Source organism: Pinus tabuliformis, chromosome 3_1 (genome assembly GCF_031772625.1).
Source record: "Pinus tabuliformis cultivar Carrire ecotype Pingquan chromosome 3_1, CPIR1, whole genome shotgun sequence".
NCBI lineage: Eukaryota > Viridiplantae > Streptophyta > Pinopsida > Pinales > Pinaceae > Pinus > Pinus tabuliformis.
The window spans coordinates 347,173,799-347,190,064 of record NC_142301.1 but is presented as its reverse complement, the minus strand read 5'-3'; the positions used below and the strand labels follow the sequence as shown (position 1 = coordinate 347,190,064).

Sequence of the window (16,266 nt, the reverse complement as noted above, 5' to 3'; positions counted from 1 at the left end):
TAGACTTCACATCTGAGCAAAACATCAGAGTATAGAGCTCATGCCTATACTAGTAAACCTCAAGGATACATCATTCATATACAATCTCATTTACTCGATTTAAATAGAAAAACGTGCCGCCATTCAAGTTACTCGGCCAGATACCAAGAAAGATGGACCACATATCCTTCGTAAATATGTGAGAGATTTACAAAAAATAATCAGCCAAGGAGGTAGCCAAGAAACTTTGGAAATTGATTTAAACATATTAAAGATATGGCTAAAAAAGTGCACAACCTTGAGCATCTTTACGAGGGTTCAACTTGCATGAATATGTCGCACTGATATCTAAATAGTTCAAAAATAGGACACATTACAGAGCAGTAAGCAACTTGAAAAAAGCAGCCAATATTTCAAACGGATTTGCCCGACGATAAAATGAATTACAATTGAATATTCATATATACCCCAATTTTAAATGTAGAATAACACCATAAATGTAGAAAAACACCACTGTGCTTGTCCTTGCAATCCTTTTTCACCATATAATTGGTGGCTTACTCGAAGTCACTATCTGATACAACTACAAGCGGACTTGAAGGAGATGCAGAGTTTACGTTATCCCTTGGTGGTGTTTTAGAAGCGGCCTTCACATCGTCGGAAGCATTTTTTCGACGCGTTTTGTGAACTCTTCCTACGGATGAAGTTGTATCTCTTTCTCTCTTCTTGGCACTCTTTCCTCTGGTTTTGCCCTTAGATGCATTCTGTAGCTTTGAGGGTGGTGATTCCGTGGAAACATCTGTGTTATCTGTTGCCTTTGAAGATGATGGACCTGACACTTTTCGATTAGCAGCTCTAATCTCTTGGCGTTGTAATGTTTTTAAGAGTGCTTCAAGCTCTTTCAAATCGCCATCCTGATCAGCCTAAAAAAAACAGTCAAGGCACCAGATGTCAACATATAACCTAGTAAAAACTAAAAACCATCAACAGACCATTCCACTCAATTTTAAGCAAACTCTTCGGAAACCTACCAGCATATTCGTCAAAAGTTCTTCCGAGTAACGAGGATACTTGCTGTGAAGCTCCTTAATGGAATTTTCTTGATCTGCATTCAAAGACGTTTCATTCACATGTGCCTGGAGCTTTTTGTCACCAGCTTCCTCAACCTCAAGACGCTTCTCCTGTTCTGTAGTTTTAGGGGATTCTAATGTGCTCGCAGGTACAACCTTGGGCTCCTCCGGGCCTTCTGCTTGCTGCAGATTTACACACTTTTCATCTACAGCTTCCTCATTCTTGATGCCCTCGGTCTGATCTTGATCTTCCTCATCCCCGCTATCACTCCCAGACCCATCCTCAACCCTACCTTTAAGAGATTTTATTACATCCTCCATTTGTCTATTCACCTATTACAAGTACAATGATGTTCCACATGTATTATACAAACAACGTTCAGAGCTTCATTAATCAACAGCACTCATTAGCTAGCTCTGAGGATTCAGCACTCAATTTGTACTTCAGCACATGTTTCCTTTCAGAATTAGTGTCTAAAACATTCATATCATCTACCATAAGTAAGATAACACAAAAATATGGATACCTGTGGTTTTAAAAGAAAATCCGTAATGTCTCCCTGGCAAGATGGGCACTTCTTGACAATCTTTTGCGCTCTTAATGAACGCCCACCAACACCACTACGCTCTCGCACATCTTGTTGCCCAGCAAAAATACCTTCTAAGCATGGCTTACAAAAATTATGTCCACAAGGAGTAGAAAGTGGAAGAGTCAACACTTTCTTACAAAGACTGCAACTAAATTCTGCATCACAACAGATACAACTGCATTTAAGTACCATTTGCATACAATTCAAACTTCGCAACCAATAACTGAAATCAAACTCTGAATCAAAAGCGGAAAAAGGCGTGCAAGTAATTTTGCATGCAAATCGAAATGCAGACAGTGCAAAAAATAATTACCAACGAGCAAATACTAAAAGTCCTTTCACAGAAATCAAAGCTTATCAAAAGCAGAAGGCCAAAGGCAAAAGTAACACAAACCTCTAAGCAGCTTTTGTTTTATTGTTAAAAATTTAGCACGTCGAGTTCCATCCCCACATCTCTTCCCATCTTCAGAATACGCTTTTCTACTTGGAGGAGGGTCTCTTGTCCAACCCCATTTTTCATCCTGGACGCAAAAATAAGAAGATATTTTATATGCAACTCCTGCTCAAACATCATACACCATTCAAATTTCACAACACAACAATGGCAAAATCAGTCAGAAAGCACTGATGAGTTAGTTAAGGTAACCTTCCAATCCCATGCTGGTTCATGTTTTCTGACTGTAATATCAGTTGCATCCTGCAGCTCATCAATTTTCGGTAACGGGCGGGGCCGGTCCCCATATTCATCACTATGTTATAGAAACAGACACAATCAGTCAGAAAGTATAAAAGACAGAGGTTAAGGAAATAAATAAAAAAAGACAACAGGTTCATTCAGAGTTGTAATGGCAACAGTAATCAACCTTGTCCATGGGGCAGGGTCATTGTCACAGCGGACAAATAAGTACCTGCAAACCTTATATCCCTGAAACCAGATGCCATCTACAAATAAGATGACTTGAGCAACAGAAAGAAACAGGAAAAATACGAGCAAAACCCAGAGTCAAATAAAGCTTGACATAATATGGTGAAGTTACGAAAAGCACAGTTGTATACACAATCTTTCAACATTGAATACCAGATTCAGAACCACACTTAAGTACTTGATACCAGATCCTATACAAACCAAAATTACAAATTCCACGTGGAACTGGACACAGAACGAGCAATAAAGCTATATTATTTCAAACATAAAACCTATTGAAAAGGATAACAGCTCTCAAAATACAAGTTGGAAAAACAACTTAAAATTAAAGGTTCCCATTTAGCTAATAATCCTAACCTGAATTCCTTTCTTACGCCAGCATTTTTCAATTCTATATATGCCATCATACCTAACACCACTTTCTGGTGCATAAGATGAACGCTTCTCCTTATGAGACCTGAAACCGACTTACAAAGACCCAAATTAATATTACGTTAGCAACATAATGAACGAACTGCATCCTGAGGCTAGCTGATAAGTTAAGGCACACATGTAGATATGCTTTATCACAGTTTCAAGCTAAGCAAATCGAAAACGTACCTGACAACACGGAGTGGATAACCCATCTTACAGCTAACTCGCAATGCCTCGTTAGATTTATCGAACTTCTGATCGAAGGACTGCTCCTTATTTGTTCTCTTGTTCCCACTAAGATCTCTTCCACCACTGTTGAGAACATAGCAAAGTCATAACTTTTTATCATTGTATTATATCAAAAAGTGGTAGCAATTTTAGTATCATTGGCATTTTTATTAATAAAAAATCAATAACAATAGTGAAAAGCATTTCTATGTCACAAAAGCATGCAGATTGTGCTTTCACCGTAAAGTACTAACCCTTCCTAGATGCGCAGTTTTAAGCAAAAGAAGAAGCTGCATACCTTCCAGTATAAAGAAACCATTCACCATGGTCCTCATCATCCTCATACCCACCAGACAGTGCTACAGACTGAGCACCATAGTCAGACTGCCCAGAAATACCAGCAACGTGAGGAAGATTAGCACCCCACTGCCTGCATTCCATTCTGTCTGCCCAGCATTCTCCCACAAGCACACCCTGGTGTCGTTCTGGATCATTCTCTGGAAGTATTGGACCAAAGTGATCTGGTGGAACAGTAACAAAAATTCGTCCACTAGCTGCATTTGATAAACCCTTTCGTTTTGCGCGATCAGTCATAAAAGCTTTATCAGGCTTGTCTTGATTCGGAATGTACGTATAAACTTTTGGAGGTCCAGATTGGGATTCACCCGCATTTGCTGCAGCCTTCGCCATACGGATAGCTATTACAAGGGCTGCATTGATTCTGGGTTGAGAGGCCATTTTGGGGGGAATAGGAGATCGGCATTTTGCACAGATCTTCTTCCCCTGTCCCATCCATCTCTGGAAGCACTTCAAGCAGAAATTGTGGCCACAAGGAGTCTGGGTAAAAGAGAGAAACAAGATAAGAAAAGACACCACTCATTTATTCCAATTACAGAATTTGACTAGCAGAAAACAGATGAAATAAACAAACAAACAAAAATTATTTCAAGCCTTGGAAATCTATATCTTGCTAAATCTTATTATTTCTAGGTATCACTACTGTTCGATGAAAACACACCTGCAATCTGACTGAGGATAAAACTACTAAGATGCATTTAACATACAGGGACGACAGAATACAAAGAAAAGCAAAATAACAATCAATAAATTTACTAAATCAAGTAAATAATATATTCCAAAAAGTGCCCACATATTGTGCATAAATGATCATTGTAATCAAATCCCCATCCTGCATACATAATAATGTCCTCTTGTAAATCCAGAAATAGCACACGATTATAACCATAACAACATCTCATACTAGATCTGTTAAAGAAGCATACAATTAAAAACACCAACATTCTATTGGAATTGTCATAACCCTTCTATCCATAGTAAGGCAGGCTGTCAGACTAGCATAAATCCTGAACACAATCAATTCATAATGTGGAAACCATGGATTGAATGACTCCAGAAAAATGCAAACAATCACAACTAGAGCATAATCGCATGTTTAATCAGTTAAACAAGCATACAAACAAAAACTACAGATTGTATAGTAGTTGTCACTCTTCAAACCATAATTAAGTAGGCTGTAAGACTAGCCTATATCCTAACCACAATGCATGCACCATGTGGAAACTAGATTGCAACTCTTTCAGAATAAGCAGCATACTGTTGACCAGCTTTATCAAAAAATGCAGAAAATGCAGGCATCACAACTAAATATATCCAGAAAATTGCACACAATCACAACTACATAAATCCAGAAAAATGCACACAATCAATCACAACTATAATAGCTTTGGACACTGTATCCATTAAATAAGCGTACAAATAAAAAGTCCAGCATCGTATTGTAATTGTCATAGCCTTTCAATCTACTATAAAGCAGACAGTAAGACTATTGTATATTCTGAACACAATAGATTCATATGTACAAAATATGGATTGAATAGAACTCCACCTCTTTCAGAATAAACAGCATATTGTTGTCCAGATTTAGCCAAAAACCACGACAGGTTAACAGTGACATGCCAGGTCAGTGGATCATGGAGAACCAATATTTGTTATATCCACTATCAAAGCCTCACACTGCATTCAACCAACACGAAAATGAAAGATTCCAGATATTTCTTTAGGGTATCCCCTGCCGCACCCTTCAAAATCTGAGTTTTTAGGGGCCCCAAGGGGAAATAATTTTCCCTTGACCAGTGGAGGATTAATTACAAATCATGAGGGCATGAATTTATTTGCATGTACTTGAAACTTGGAGAGATCTAAGTGTAATGGCAGCAAACTCAGCCAGAAAACAGCTAATGCAGCCCTGAGTCTTGGAAATCACCGGCGGGTTATTAAATGGGACTTGTATCTGATAATAGCAGAACTTGAAGATTCCACTTCAGAATGATTTGAGGAGAATAGGTGAGACAAATGGTATTCAGCCAGCTAAGATGCCAGCATACATTCAGAAATGCTAAAAATCCTTCCACTGACAGAATTCAGTCACATCTACGAACAAGCAAGTCAGATGGCCAACAAGATCACAAGCATTGATCTTATAGGCTAGTTGGGGTATGAAACCTGTGCAAGTTCAATGAAAAATTATATAGGAAGATGAGAACCTTTTCCCTGTTAGGGACCTAACAATGGTAATCATGTATGGATCATAGAGGAAGAGACATGTGCAATATCCCATTGCTCTGGTATCGCCCCTCGTAATCATGAACAAACAAGGTCAGCAGAACCCGTGTTGGCTAGGAAGGTCTAAACCAAAATTAAGAACTGAAATAGTGCAAAAGGAAACCTCCCCACAACAAATAAAACTCAGACATAGCACCTAAACATAGGAAAAGTTGAAAACTACTCCATGCAGTGCAGCCCTTTCAAACTTGTCAGGGGTTCATAACAACTTTTGACCCAAACAAGTCCGCAGTGTGCAATGGAAAAGTGTTCATCTGTGTTTCTTAAAAAAACTTCCAAACAACCAATTTAAATAATCCCCACCCCAAGGCATTATATCAGCCGGTTGTCACCAATGTTGCTATACAATTGTCCAGTTCCATGTTAACATATGCCCAGTTTGAATTATCTTACATAAGGCACACTAGTTTCCATTGTACACCAAAAAAAACAAACAAACGCCATACACAAATGTGGGGAGCGTGCTCAATTAAAACTTCTCTAAATGAAGCACAATACCCCACACCAACAAGTTTACCAGAGCTGCCATCCATAAACGTAGAGAAGCATCCATTAAGTGTCCCCACATAGTTTTTATACAAATATTTGTTAAAATAAATAAATAAAAATCATGACACACACATCCTTTAAACTGTTCGAACTATAAAAAAGAACAACGGTTTAATGCCCAAACCAAAATTCCCAGATTTTAGTTAAGTTCAATGACCTAAGGAAAATGTAGGTCAAAAATCTTGCAAAATGAAATCGACCTCACCCTAAATACTCATCGGACCTCACACCTAAACCAACGGAGAATCCCCTATAGACTGCGGCCTTGTTAATATTATCAGCTAATATAAACATTTTGGCCTAAGGAAGACTGTTATGCAGTGCAGACATGGACCTTAGCGTGTGTTTCAAAAAGCAAATTCCATAAACTACTAATTTAAATTAGCTTTAATAATAATAATCAGGACACCCGCACAGCCTATAAACGCTTCAAAAACATGATGGCTTTATCCCTAAACCAAAGCAGATTTCAATTCAGTTCAATGATTAAACCAAAATTGACAACAGAAAACTTGCAAAAGGAAACCCATCTCATCCCAAATACAACTCAGATCTAGCACGTAGACAAAAGTACAACGACTCTATGCAGTGCAGGCTAGCCGATCTTATCAAGTACTGAGAACATTTGAGCCTGAAACCCTTCTAATGCCCAAACCAAAGCAACCCAGATTTCAGTTAATTCCAATAATAAACCAAAACAGGAAACAGAAATTAAATCCACCAAATACCTCCGACGCCAAACACCTAGACCAAACGAATCAATTCATGTACTGCAACCCAAGGATGATTAGGAGCAGGAGTAGGGAGCAACATTTTCAAAAAAAATTAATTCTGAGCAAATCAAGAGCGAATTTTTTATAAATATGTATTTTTATATATTTTGATGCATATATGTCAACAAAAGTATATAAAATGATGAATTAGATATAAAAAAGCATAAAAATATAAATTGAACCATATAACAGCAATCATCTAAAAGTTTTAATCTTCATCAACCACATCCACAAAAAAGTAATATACAATATATCAAATCTCATAATTCATCAATCTTGAAGTTTCAAACTTTCAAAATTTGATATATAACATTTATCATCATTGATCACTAAAGTTGTAACTTGTAACCATTACCATTACCAAGTAACCACACAATAGCAAAGAATATCTAACATGAAATGAAATATTTCAACTTTCAACTTTTACGAAGCATCATATTCATAATCATTATCAATAAGTTATAATTGCCAACTTCAAACTTAAATTTTCATATATTGTTTACAAAAAATATTATAATAAATATGAAAGAGTCAACAGTTATGAAAACTACTAGAAACTAGAAAAAGACAGGTAAATATATTATCCATTGCTAATGCTTGGGCCTTTTGCCGCTACGAGATATATCTAATTTCTGAGAAAGCATGTAGAATGATGAATTAGTTATAAAAAAGCATAAAAACATGGATTACCATATAACATCAATCATATAGTAGTTACAATCTTCATCAACCATATGTCCACAAGTGCAAGTTTTGATTTATATAGCATGTAAAGGTGCACATAACCAAAATAGCATAGAATGTAATCCATCTTTGAACCAAAAATACATCAACAAGCAGGCTCTAGATGGTCTCTAGCATCCAAAAAAAGCATGCTACAACAAATACCCACATACCATCAAAATCATAGCCTATCTTGGGATCTTTGTCATTAATATCACCCTCTAAACATGAACATAAGATAGAAAAAATGAAGCATGTCAAATCAAGATTTTGTTTGAGTGATAGGTACATTTTTAGTAAGATCATGATAGAGGAGTTCAACAACCAATGTCACTAACATCAAGGTACATAGAGGTATTGGTGCTCTTGAGCCATACCCTAGTACATGACAAAATCCTATGGAAACATTGCAATCCCCTAATTTGGAAATCCTAAAAAATTGACAACTATGTTGGATTTTGAATGAGATCTAAGATTCTACTTTCTCCATATGAAATCCAATGAGGTCGAAACTACTCTCAAATATCCCAAATCATTTTTGGTAACATATATCAACACTAAGGCCATAGGCTTGATCATTAGGCTGCCCCACTCAAAAATTATTATTTCTTTGAAAAAAATTGCGTTTAAATTCTAAAACGTATTTGCACCAAAACAATAAACAAACAAACAAACAAAAAACTAAAAAACATAATATCTTTCACAGTTTTTTTTTAAGGAACACACTCTCAAAATTCGCTCCATACACATTTCAGGAGCGGATTTGACGGGAGAGCACTTCCCACAACCATGCTAGTCATTTCAGTTACGGAAAACATCTTAGTATAAAAAAGTCTGTGATATGCCATACAACTTCCAAAAACTATCAATAAAAATTAATAACTAACATATACACAACATGCACCCTGCTATCTCTGCTATCTTGATTCAATCCATAAAACAACATTATCCATATCATGGACCAAACCAAAATGACCTGAAAACTTGCCAAAAAAAACCCACCTCAGCCCAAGTACCCCTCAGACTTTAACACCTAAGCCAAAGGAACCCAAAAAAAAAAAACTGCAATGCAGCTTTTGCCCCTGACTTGATACCTAAGACAAAGGAAAACCATTCTGAAGTGTAGCCTTATTACTTGTATCAATTATGGAAAACAACTTATCCAAAGAAAGACTTAACACAACTTCCAAACACTCGACTTAAATTGACTATTCTAAACAGAATCAACACACAACCTAAATTACATAGATTTCAGTTCAACAGTTAAACCAAAATGAAGAACTGAAATTTTTGCCAAATAAATTTCCATGTGTTTTTTGAAAGTATGTTTTTTAGTTTTTAGAGACAGGTCAATTGGTAATAGGTATAGGCATTATGTAAATTATGAAATTCAAAATTCAACTTTTTTAATTAACCTATATCGATAAAGAAAAGTATACATAAACACCAAAAAGAAATACACCGATAGTAATCAGAATCAATACCATACCACACAAATTCCAAACTAACTCAATTACCAAGTCATCTAGTTAAAATAAAACTAATAACTAAAACAATTAAAAAACCAAGCTTCCCAAACCACCAATTCAATCCAGTAAAATAACAACGCCACCACCATGCATTACCTATACATTCTTCAAACCATGCAAACGAAAATGGTCTGATAACTCGTCATGCAGTGCAGAAATAGACCTCTGTGTATCTTAAAGCAACTTACAAAATCTACCAATTTACTTTAATTACAGTACTAATAATAACTAAGACACCCACATAAACCCTAAGTTCAGCTCAATTCTTTATAGCTACTGTTGCCAGGACAATGCTGATGACTCAGCAGCCGCCAGGTTAAAATCCTCCCCAAGTTTAGCCACACTAAGTTTACACCACATACTTTACACTGTGTACCATCATTGAATAGGGGAACTAGCTTGGAGTTTCCCATGGAAATAAAGGGAGAAGTGACTTGAAGTTTTCCATGGAGTTATTTCCAAAGAACAAAATAACCGAACTACATATCACCTACAAAAACCAAGACATTAACATACAACCTACAGACCCTACCATGAAAAACTATGATGGATTAATGCCCAAACCAAAATTTCCCAGATTTCAGTTAAGTCCGACGACCAAGCCAAAAGCAATTGAAGTGCCGCAAAAGGAAATCCATCTTGAATGATTTCCAAAATAAGGTAATCAAGAAACACATTTACAAGCCATAAACCCTTTAATACTTATCAGCCATAAACCCTTTAACAATGAATGTAATACCCTTTAATACTTATCAGCCATAAACCCTTTAACAATGAAGGTAATATGGGTGGGATTAGTGGTAAATCTATTGAAAATTAATTTTCAATATAATCAAAATTAGTGATAAGACTTGCTTTCATATTGTTTGCTTTGCTCTTATATTGTTTGCTTATCTTTTTACTTTAGTTTCTAAAAAATTTCAAAAAAAACCAAAAAAAATAATAAAGCATTCCCCGTTTAAACTAAGAGGAATGGTAAACGAAGAGTGCTAGTGGATTTAGAAGACGAGAAAAGTAGACGCCTCAAAAAAAAATTCAAAAAAAACCAGAGAAAAAAATAGCATTCCCTGGTTAAACGAAGGGGGAATGGTAAACGGAGAGTGCTAGTGGGTTCAGAGGACAAGAAAAGTAGAATGGTAAACGGACAGGGGACCAGGGGAATTTGGGGCGAGAAAGGTTAACCCAAAATAAGTTTGACTAATAACGTTCTAATGTAAAGTCAAAGTACAGGAAGGGGAACAGGCATGGGTGCAGAACGAAAAGGAGTCCTCTGGTCGGATTTTGGTTTTCGGTAGCAATTGACAACTGTAAGCGGATAGATTGGGGTACTGCATACCGAGGAAGCTCAATAAAACAGCTTAGAAGGCAGCACGTGGCAAGAATTAAACCAAGTCCGCAAAGAACACAGCAGAAGCCAAGCAATCACTTACAGTAACGGGTCGCTCGGGTAACTGCATGCAAAAAGTGCAGTTCAAGCTCTCGTCGAACATCTCCAGCACCTTGTTCCGTTTGGCCTCCCGATTAGAACCTTTGACCTCGCCGCCGCTCCCTTGCTGCTTGGAGGATCCTCTGGCCATGAGCTCTTGCCTCTTCCTGGCCTTCTCATCCTCGCTAAGATTCGGGTCCGCCTGGATCGCCCTGATCTGGCTTATCAAATCATCATCAGGCACACTGGAAGACTTATTAACACCAACAGGTTGCGATTGGTTATCCTGAGTTGGGAGAGAACAATCGGGACAGAACCAATCTCCGGTAGGGGGAGCCGTCAAAGGAGGGTTCAGGCACTGCATATGCCAGGGGCTAACGCAGCCATTGCAGAGCAACACATCACTATCTGGCGGGACAGTTTTGCAGACCATGCAAACTCCGTCTCCATCACAGGGTAAATCCGCCATTACAGGTCCTTAAACTCCCGGCAGCAGCGGGAGGAGAAGCAGCTTAAACCCTGAACAGAGCACAAAAGAGTAACAACAGAGATCGAAACCAGAGCTCCCCGCTCGAGACTTGGTTTACCTCATCCACTGATCAGCTTGGCTTTGTATGAGAGCCCCCTGCACGTTACCCAATGAGACCATTACCTGCTGCTACACGATGAGACCACTACCTACTGCTGCTGCCATTGACATTAGAGGGCCCTGGATTTGTTTATTTGCATATAATTGCACTTAATTATCACAATAATCCCATTTACACGCCACATATATGTATGTATATTCTGCTGCTCTAAGTGGCTCTCGGCCTTCACGCACAGTTTGCCCTATTCTTTATTTATTAGCTTCGTGGAATTTTTTATTTATTAATGGTGGCCGGATAACTTTCCCGCCTTTTCTGTCGCTTTCGAAATTCAAACTTGCCGGCCTGGATCGCCTTTCCAGGAACTCCCGCTTTTCCGCAGCGTGGTGCGGAAATTATGTGTTCAAGGCGAAGTGGTATTTAATGCACCCATCGACGGCCACGATCGAGAAGGCGATGTGTCAGACGTCTAAGAGGTCACCCGTTCGAATCTCATAAAAGCTTTTAATGTCCACTGTGTCGCTTTTATCTAAATTTAGCCAGCAAAGAAAGAGTCCACATATCAATTAAGAGTAAGGGTAAGTGGGCGTTTTAATCCATGATTATCACTAATAACGACAGATGATAGACATTTATTTCTCTATGTTAATAAATTTTTATTTTCCTCGGTGATAGAGTAATTTTGAAGTAAATGCCTTTGATGGGTAAAAGTTTAGTTTTTTCCGTTTTGAATAAAATATTACTTAAAAAACAATTGTTGGCCAGTGTAAGTTTTGAAGATGATAAGAATGTAATTTTGTTCATTTTTTTAATTGATAAATAAAATTACATGTGTTTGTTTAGGGAAAAAAAGCTTGGAAGATGATAGAGTTTAGTGCATCATTTAAAAATATTTTATTTGGTTAGGAGTTTGTTTTTTTTAATGGTTTAAAATTTAGAGGCATTTGACAAACTAATTAACTCTAGAGCCTGAGATATAGATGCATTCGCCAAATTAGTTAATTATTCAAGATTTAGATGCATTTGTTAATAGGTGCAAGTTTGGAAATTATAAAGTTTGGAGTGCCATTTAAAAGTGTTTTTACTTGGTTAAGAGTTTTGCTTCTTCTGATAAGAAAATAGTTTAACTCCCCAAGATCCATATTAATTGGCAAGAGCGAAAGTCTATCTTTTCTGGATCACGAAACTGTTATTACAAGTGGCATTGTATACCTTAAATAAGAGTGATATTCTGGATCACGAAACGATTATTCCAAGTGGTAGTGTATACCTTAAATAAGAGTGATGCTTCTAGATCACGAGACAAACTAAATAACTACCCAAGATTTAGATGCATCTGTTAATAGGTGTAAGTTTTGAAAATTATAAGGTTTGGAGTACGATTTAAAAGTATTTTTACTTGGTTAAGAGTTCGTCTTCCTTTGAGGGTAAGGAAATAGTTTAACTCCCCAAGATCCAGATTAAAGCCTACCTCTTCTCGATCACGAAACGGTTATTCCAGGTGGCATTGTATACCTTAAATAAGAGTGATGCTTATGGATCATGAAACGGTTATTCCAAGTGACGTTGTATACCTCGGATCATGAAACTTGTATACCTCTCCAAGTGGCATTGTATACCTTAAATAAGAGTGATGCTTATGGATCATGAAACGATTATTCCAAGTGACGTTGTATACCTCGGATCATGAAACGGTTATTCCAAGTGTCATTGTATACCTCGGATCATGAAACGGTTATTCCAAGTGGCATTGTATACCTTATATCAGAGTGATGAGTCATTGTGCATTCGTCAATAGTAGTTATCTCTACCACCCGTTTGACAACTAAGTTATGATAGGTTTTCCCACTATGATAAAGACATTGTAATGTCTTGTTTAACATTTTGATTTGGTAACAACAACAAAAACCTTAAAATTAATAATTATATTTATATTTATTAATTATAATTAATAATTAAACCAATTTAGATCAATCTTAACTTCGTTTCAAATCTCTTGAGATGCAAACCTCTTTTAGAGTGAAAAGAGATTTGATCCATCTAGACACTTGATAAATGCAGGGTTAAGATGGATCTAGGCTATTATTTTATTAATTATAAGAATAATTAATGTGTAACATATTTACATCCCCACATTACCATGGAAATTCCTAATTTATAAATAAACTTTGTTACATCAAGGTTTATCAATAACAAATGCCCCAAAAACCATAATTTATTTCACATAACATGGTTCATTTGACATTTTTAATTAATTAATTTAATTATAAAAATAAAAAATACATAAATATTTTTTAGATAAATTCTAATTTTTGATCTATGAATACTATTAAAAATATTCATATTATGTAGAGTTAAATCTTACTATCCACGACCTAATTTATTATAAATAATTAAATAAAAATATAAAACTTCTATTCCAAGATATAAAAAACTATCCATGTGTGAAACTTATTACTAATATTATATTCTTATCCAAAAACCTCATAAAATGCATCCATATATCTCGCTAATTACGAAAAGGTAAAAAGAGACCACCCCATGTGTAAACCTTAATCAGACCCAAGGGTCAAAAAAAATATTTTGCCTCTTAATTTTTGTGATCCCTCTAGGCATCCAAATACATATGCAAAGAAAAAATCCTTTGTTTTATTGCAACTTGAATAATCAATTTAAGAGCGATTAGGGTCTCCAAAGAGATAAATGTGTGCCCCTCAAATATGGGGTGGTTGTGTGGGGCATCATTCAAAAAAGCCCAAGGAAGATCATGTTCAAATTTCTATCTCAAGGAGTAAGAAGATTTAAGGTTTTTTAATAATTTATTATATATTATTTTATTAAAAAATAATAATTTTTTTTATTTTTTCTAAAGGAAATATTTTGGTAATTCATATAAAGGATAACATTTTACTAATTTGTAGATTCATATGAAGAGATAATATTCTACCGATCTATCTAAAGGGACAATATCCTACCAATTTATTAGGAGAGCCTAACTCCAAGAGCATCCAGAGAATTGACCTCATGATTTCTCATTAGAAAGGTGTTTTGGCTTCAAGAACACCATTTAGCTAACCCTTGGGACTATAATTGATTTTTCTTTTATTATAATAGACAAATTCATTAGATTTTAAGTTAGAATAATTGGTTTTTCTTTTATTAACATGGACTATTAAGAAAAACAAATTTATATTATTATATGATGTTAAGTTAACAACTTTTAAAAAATACATTTAATTATTTTTGGAATTATATGCACAAAGTAATTAATTTATAATCCATATTCATGGGTATTAGGTGTAACTAACTATTTTTTTATGATTTAAATAATCTACTTACAATCATTGCATGCATAAAGTGATGTTGATAGGAGTGAAAGTGATGTTGATAGGAGTGAAGAATTGGGTTAAAACTAGTTAAATAAATAATTTGAACAATGCTAAACATCATCTCTAAAACTTCTTATTAGGTTGGAGATTTTAATGGTTTTTAGTTTATTTATTTATTTATTTATTATTTTATGTTATGTTATGTTATTTTATTGTTATTTTGTTTTGTTTTTTTGAAAAGTCAAAATGTTAAACATTATCATAATGGGCTTTAATTACTTTTATGATTTTTTAATCTTGGCAATGTGAAATGTATTATAAAGTAAGTATTTTGATGTTTATCGTAACTTACTAGCTATTTAATTTATATGACTAACAAGATCTTTTTGAAAAACACTTTCATAAAATAAATAATTAAATGGAATTAAAACCTCAAGTAAGTGAGGTATGGCATAGTCTACAAAAACTTAAAAGCTAATCTTATAGTGATTGAGTAAAATTGAAGTAAATGCATTTGATGGGAAAAGTTTAGTTTTTTTAGTTTTGAATAAAATAATTATTTAAAAATAATATTGGTAGGTGTAAGTTTTGAAGATGATAGGGTTTGGTGTATGATTTAAAATTACTTTTATTTGGTTAAGAGCACTTCTTCTTCAAACTCAAGGAAACATGTTAATGGTTCATCTTCCTAGACTCAAGGAAACATGTTAACTAATAGCCCAATATTGAGCTCATCTTCTTCAGACTCAAGGAAACAGTTAACGGTTAATAGCCCAAGATTGAGCTCATCTTCTTCAGACTCAAGTAAACAGGTTAGCCGCTCGAGATTCATTTGAGAAACTAGTTAACTGCCCAAGATTCATATCCATTTGTTAGTCGGTGTAAGTTTTAAAGATAATAGGGTTTACAGTACAATTTAAAAGTGCTTTTACTTGGTTAAGTGTTTGTCTTCATCTTATGTAAGGAGATAGGTTAAACCCCCAAGATCTAGAAAAATCTAGCAAGAGTGAAAGCTTACCCCTTTTGGATCACCAACCGGTTCTTTCAAGTGGCATGCATTGTATCCCTTAAATAACAGTGGTGAGTTGTAAGTGGCATGCATTGTATTCCTTTTACTTGGTTCAGTGTTGGTCTTCATCTTGTGTAAGGAGATAGGTTAAACCCCCGAGATCCAAATAAATCTAACAAGAGTGAAAGCTTACCCCTTTGGATCACCAACCAGTTCTTCCAAGTGGCATGCATTGTATTCCTTAAATAATAGTTGTGAGTTGCAAGTGGCATGCATTGTATTCCTTAAATAATAGTTGTGAGTTGCATATCTCTAGTAATAATTGTCTCTAGTACTCGTTTGACAACTAAGTGTTGTGACCACAACCACCACCCTATTAAAATTTGGCCTGATAAGCAATTTTGAATGGGTCCCCAGAAGTTGATCTTGCACCCTTCCGAATGATCTATTTTATTCCAAGGATTTTAACTCTTGGCCAAGTCAAATCTTCAA

At 35.6% G+C, this 16,266-nt stretch overlaps 1 protein-coding gene across 1 annotated transcript; it reads right to left on the bottom strand.

The window, feature by feature from the left end:
• Positions 1–286: 286 nt before the first annotated feature.
• Positions 287–11,706, bottom strand: VIM1 (Zinc finger (C3HC4-type RING finger) family protein). The gene is made up of 10 exons (XM_089411297.1): positions 10,854–11,706; positions 3,505–4,043; positions 3,165–3,290; positions 2,922–3,021; positions 2,503–2,564; positions 2,286–2,388; positions 2,034–2,160; positions 1,577–1,794; positions 1,011–1,382; positions 287–902 (listed from the first exon to the last, which is right to left on the bottom strand). Exons 1-10 carry the CDS (start codon positions 11,316–11,318, stop codon positions 537–539), a joined length of 2,478 nt encoding a protein of 825 aa, XP_089267423.1. The 5' UTR covers positions 11,319–11,706; the 3' UTR covers positions 287–536.
• Between the last annotated feature and the right edge of the window lie 4,560 nt (positions 11,707–16,266).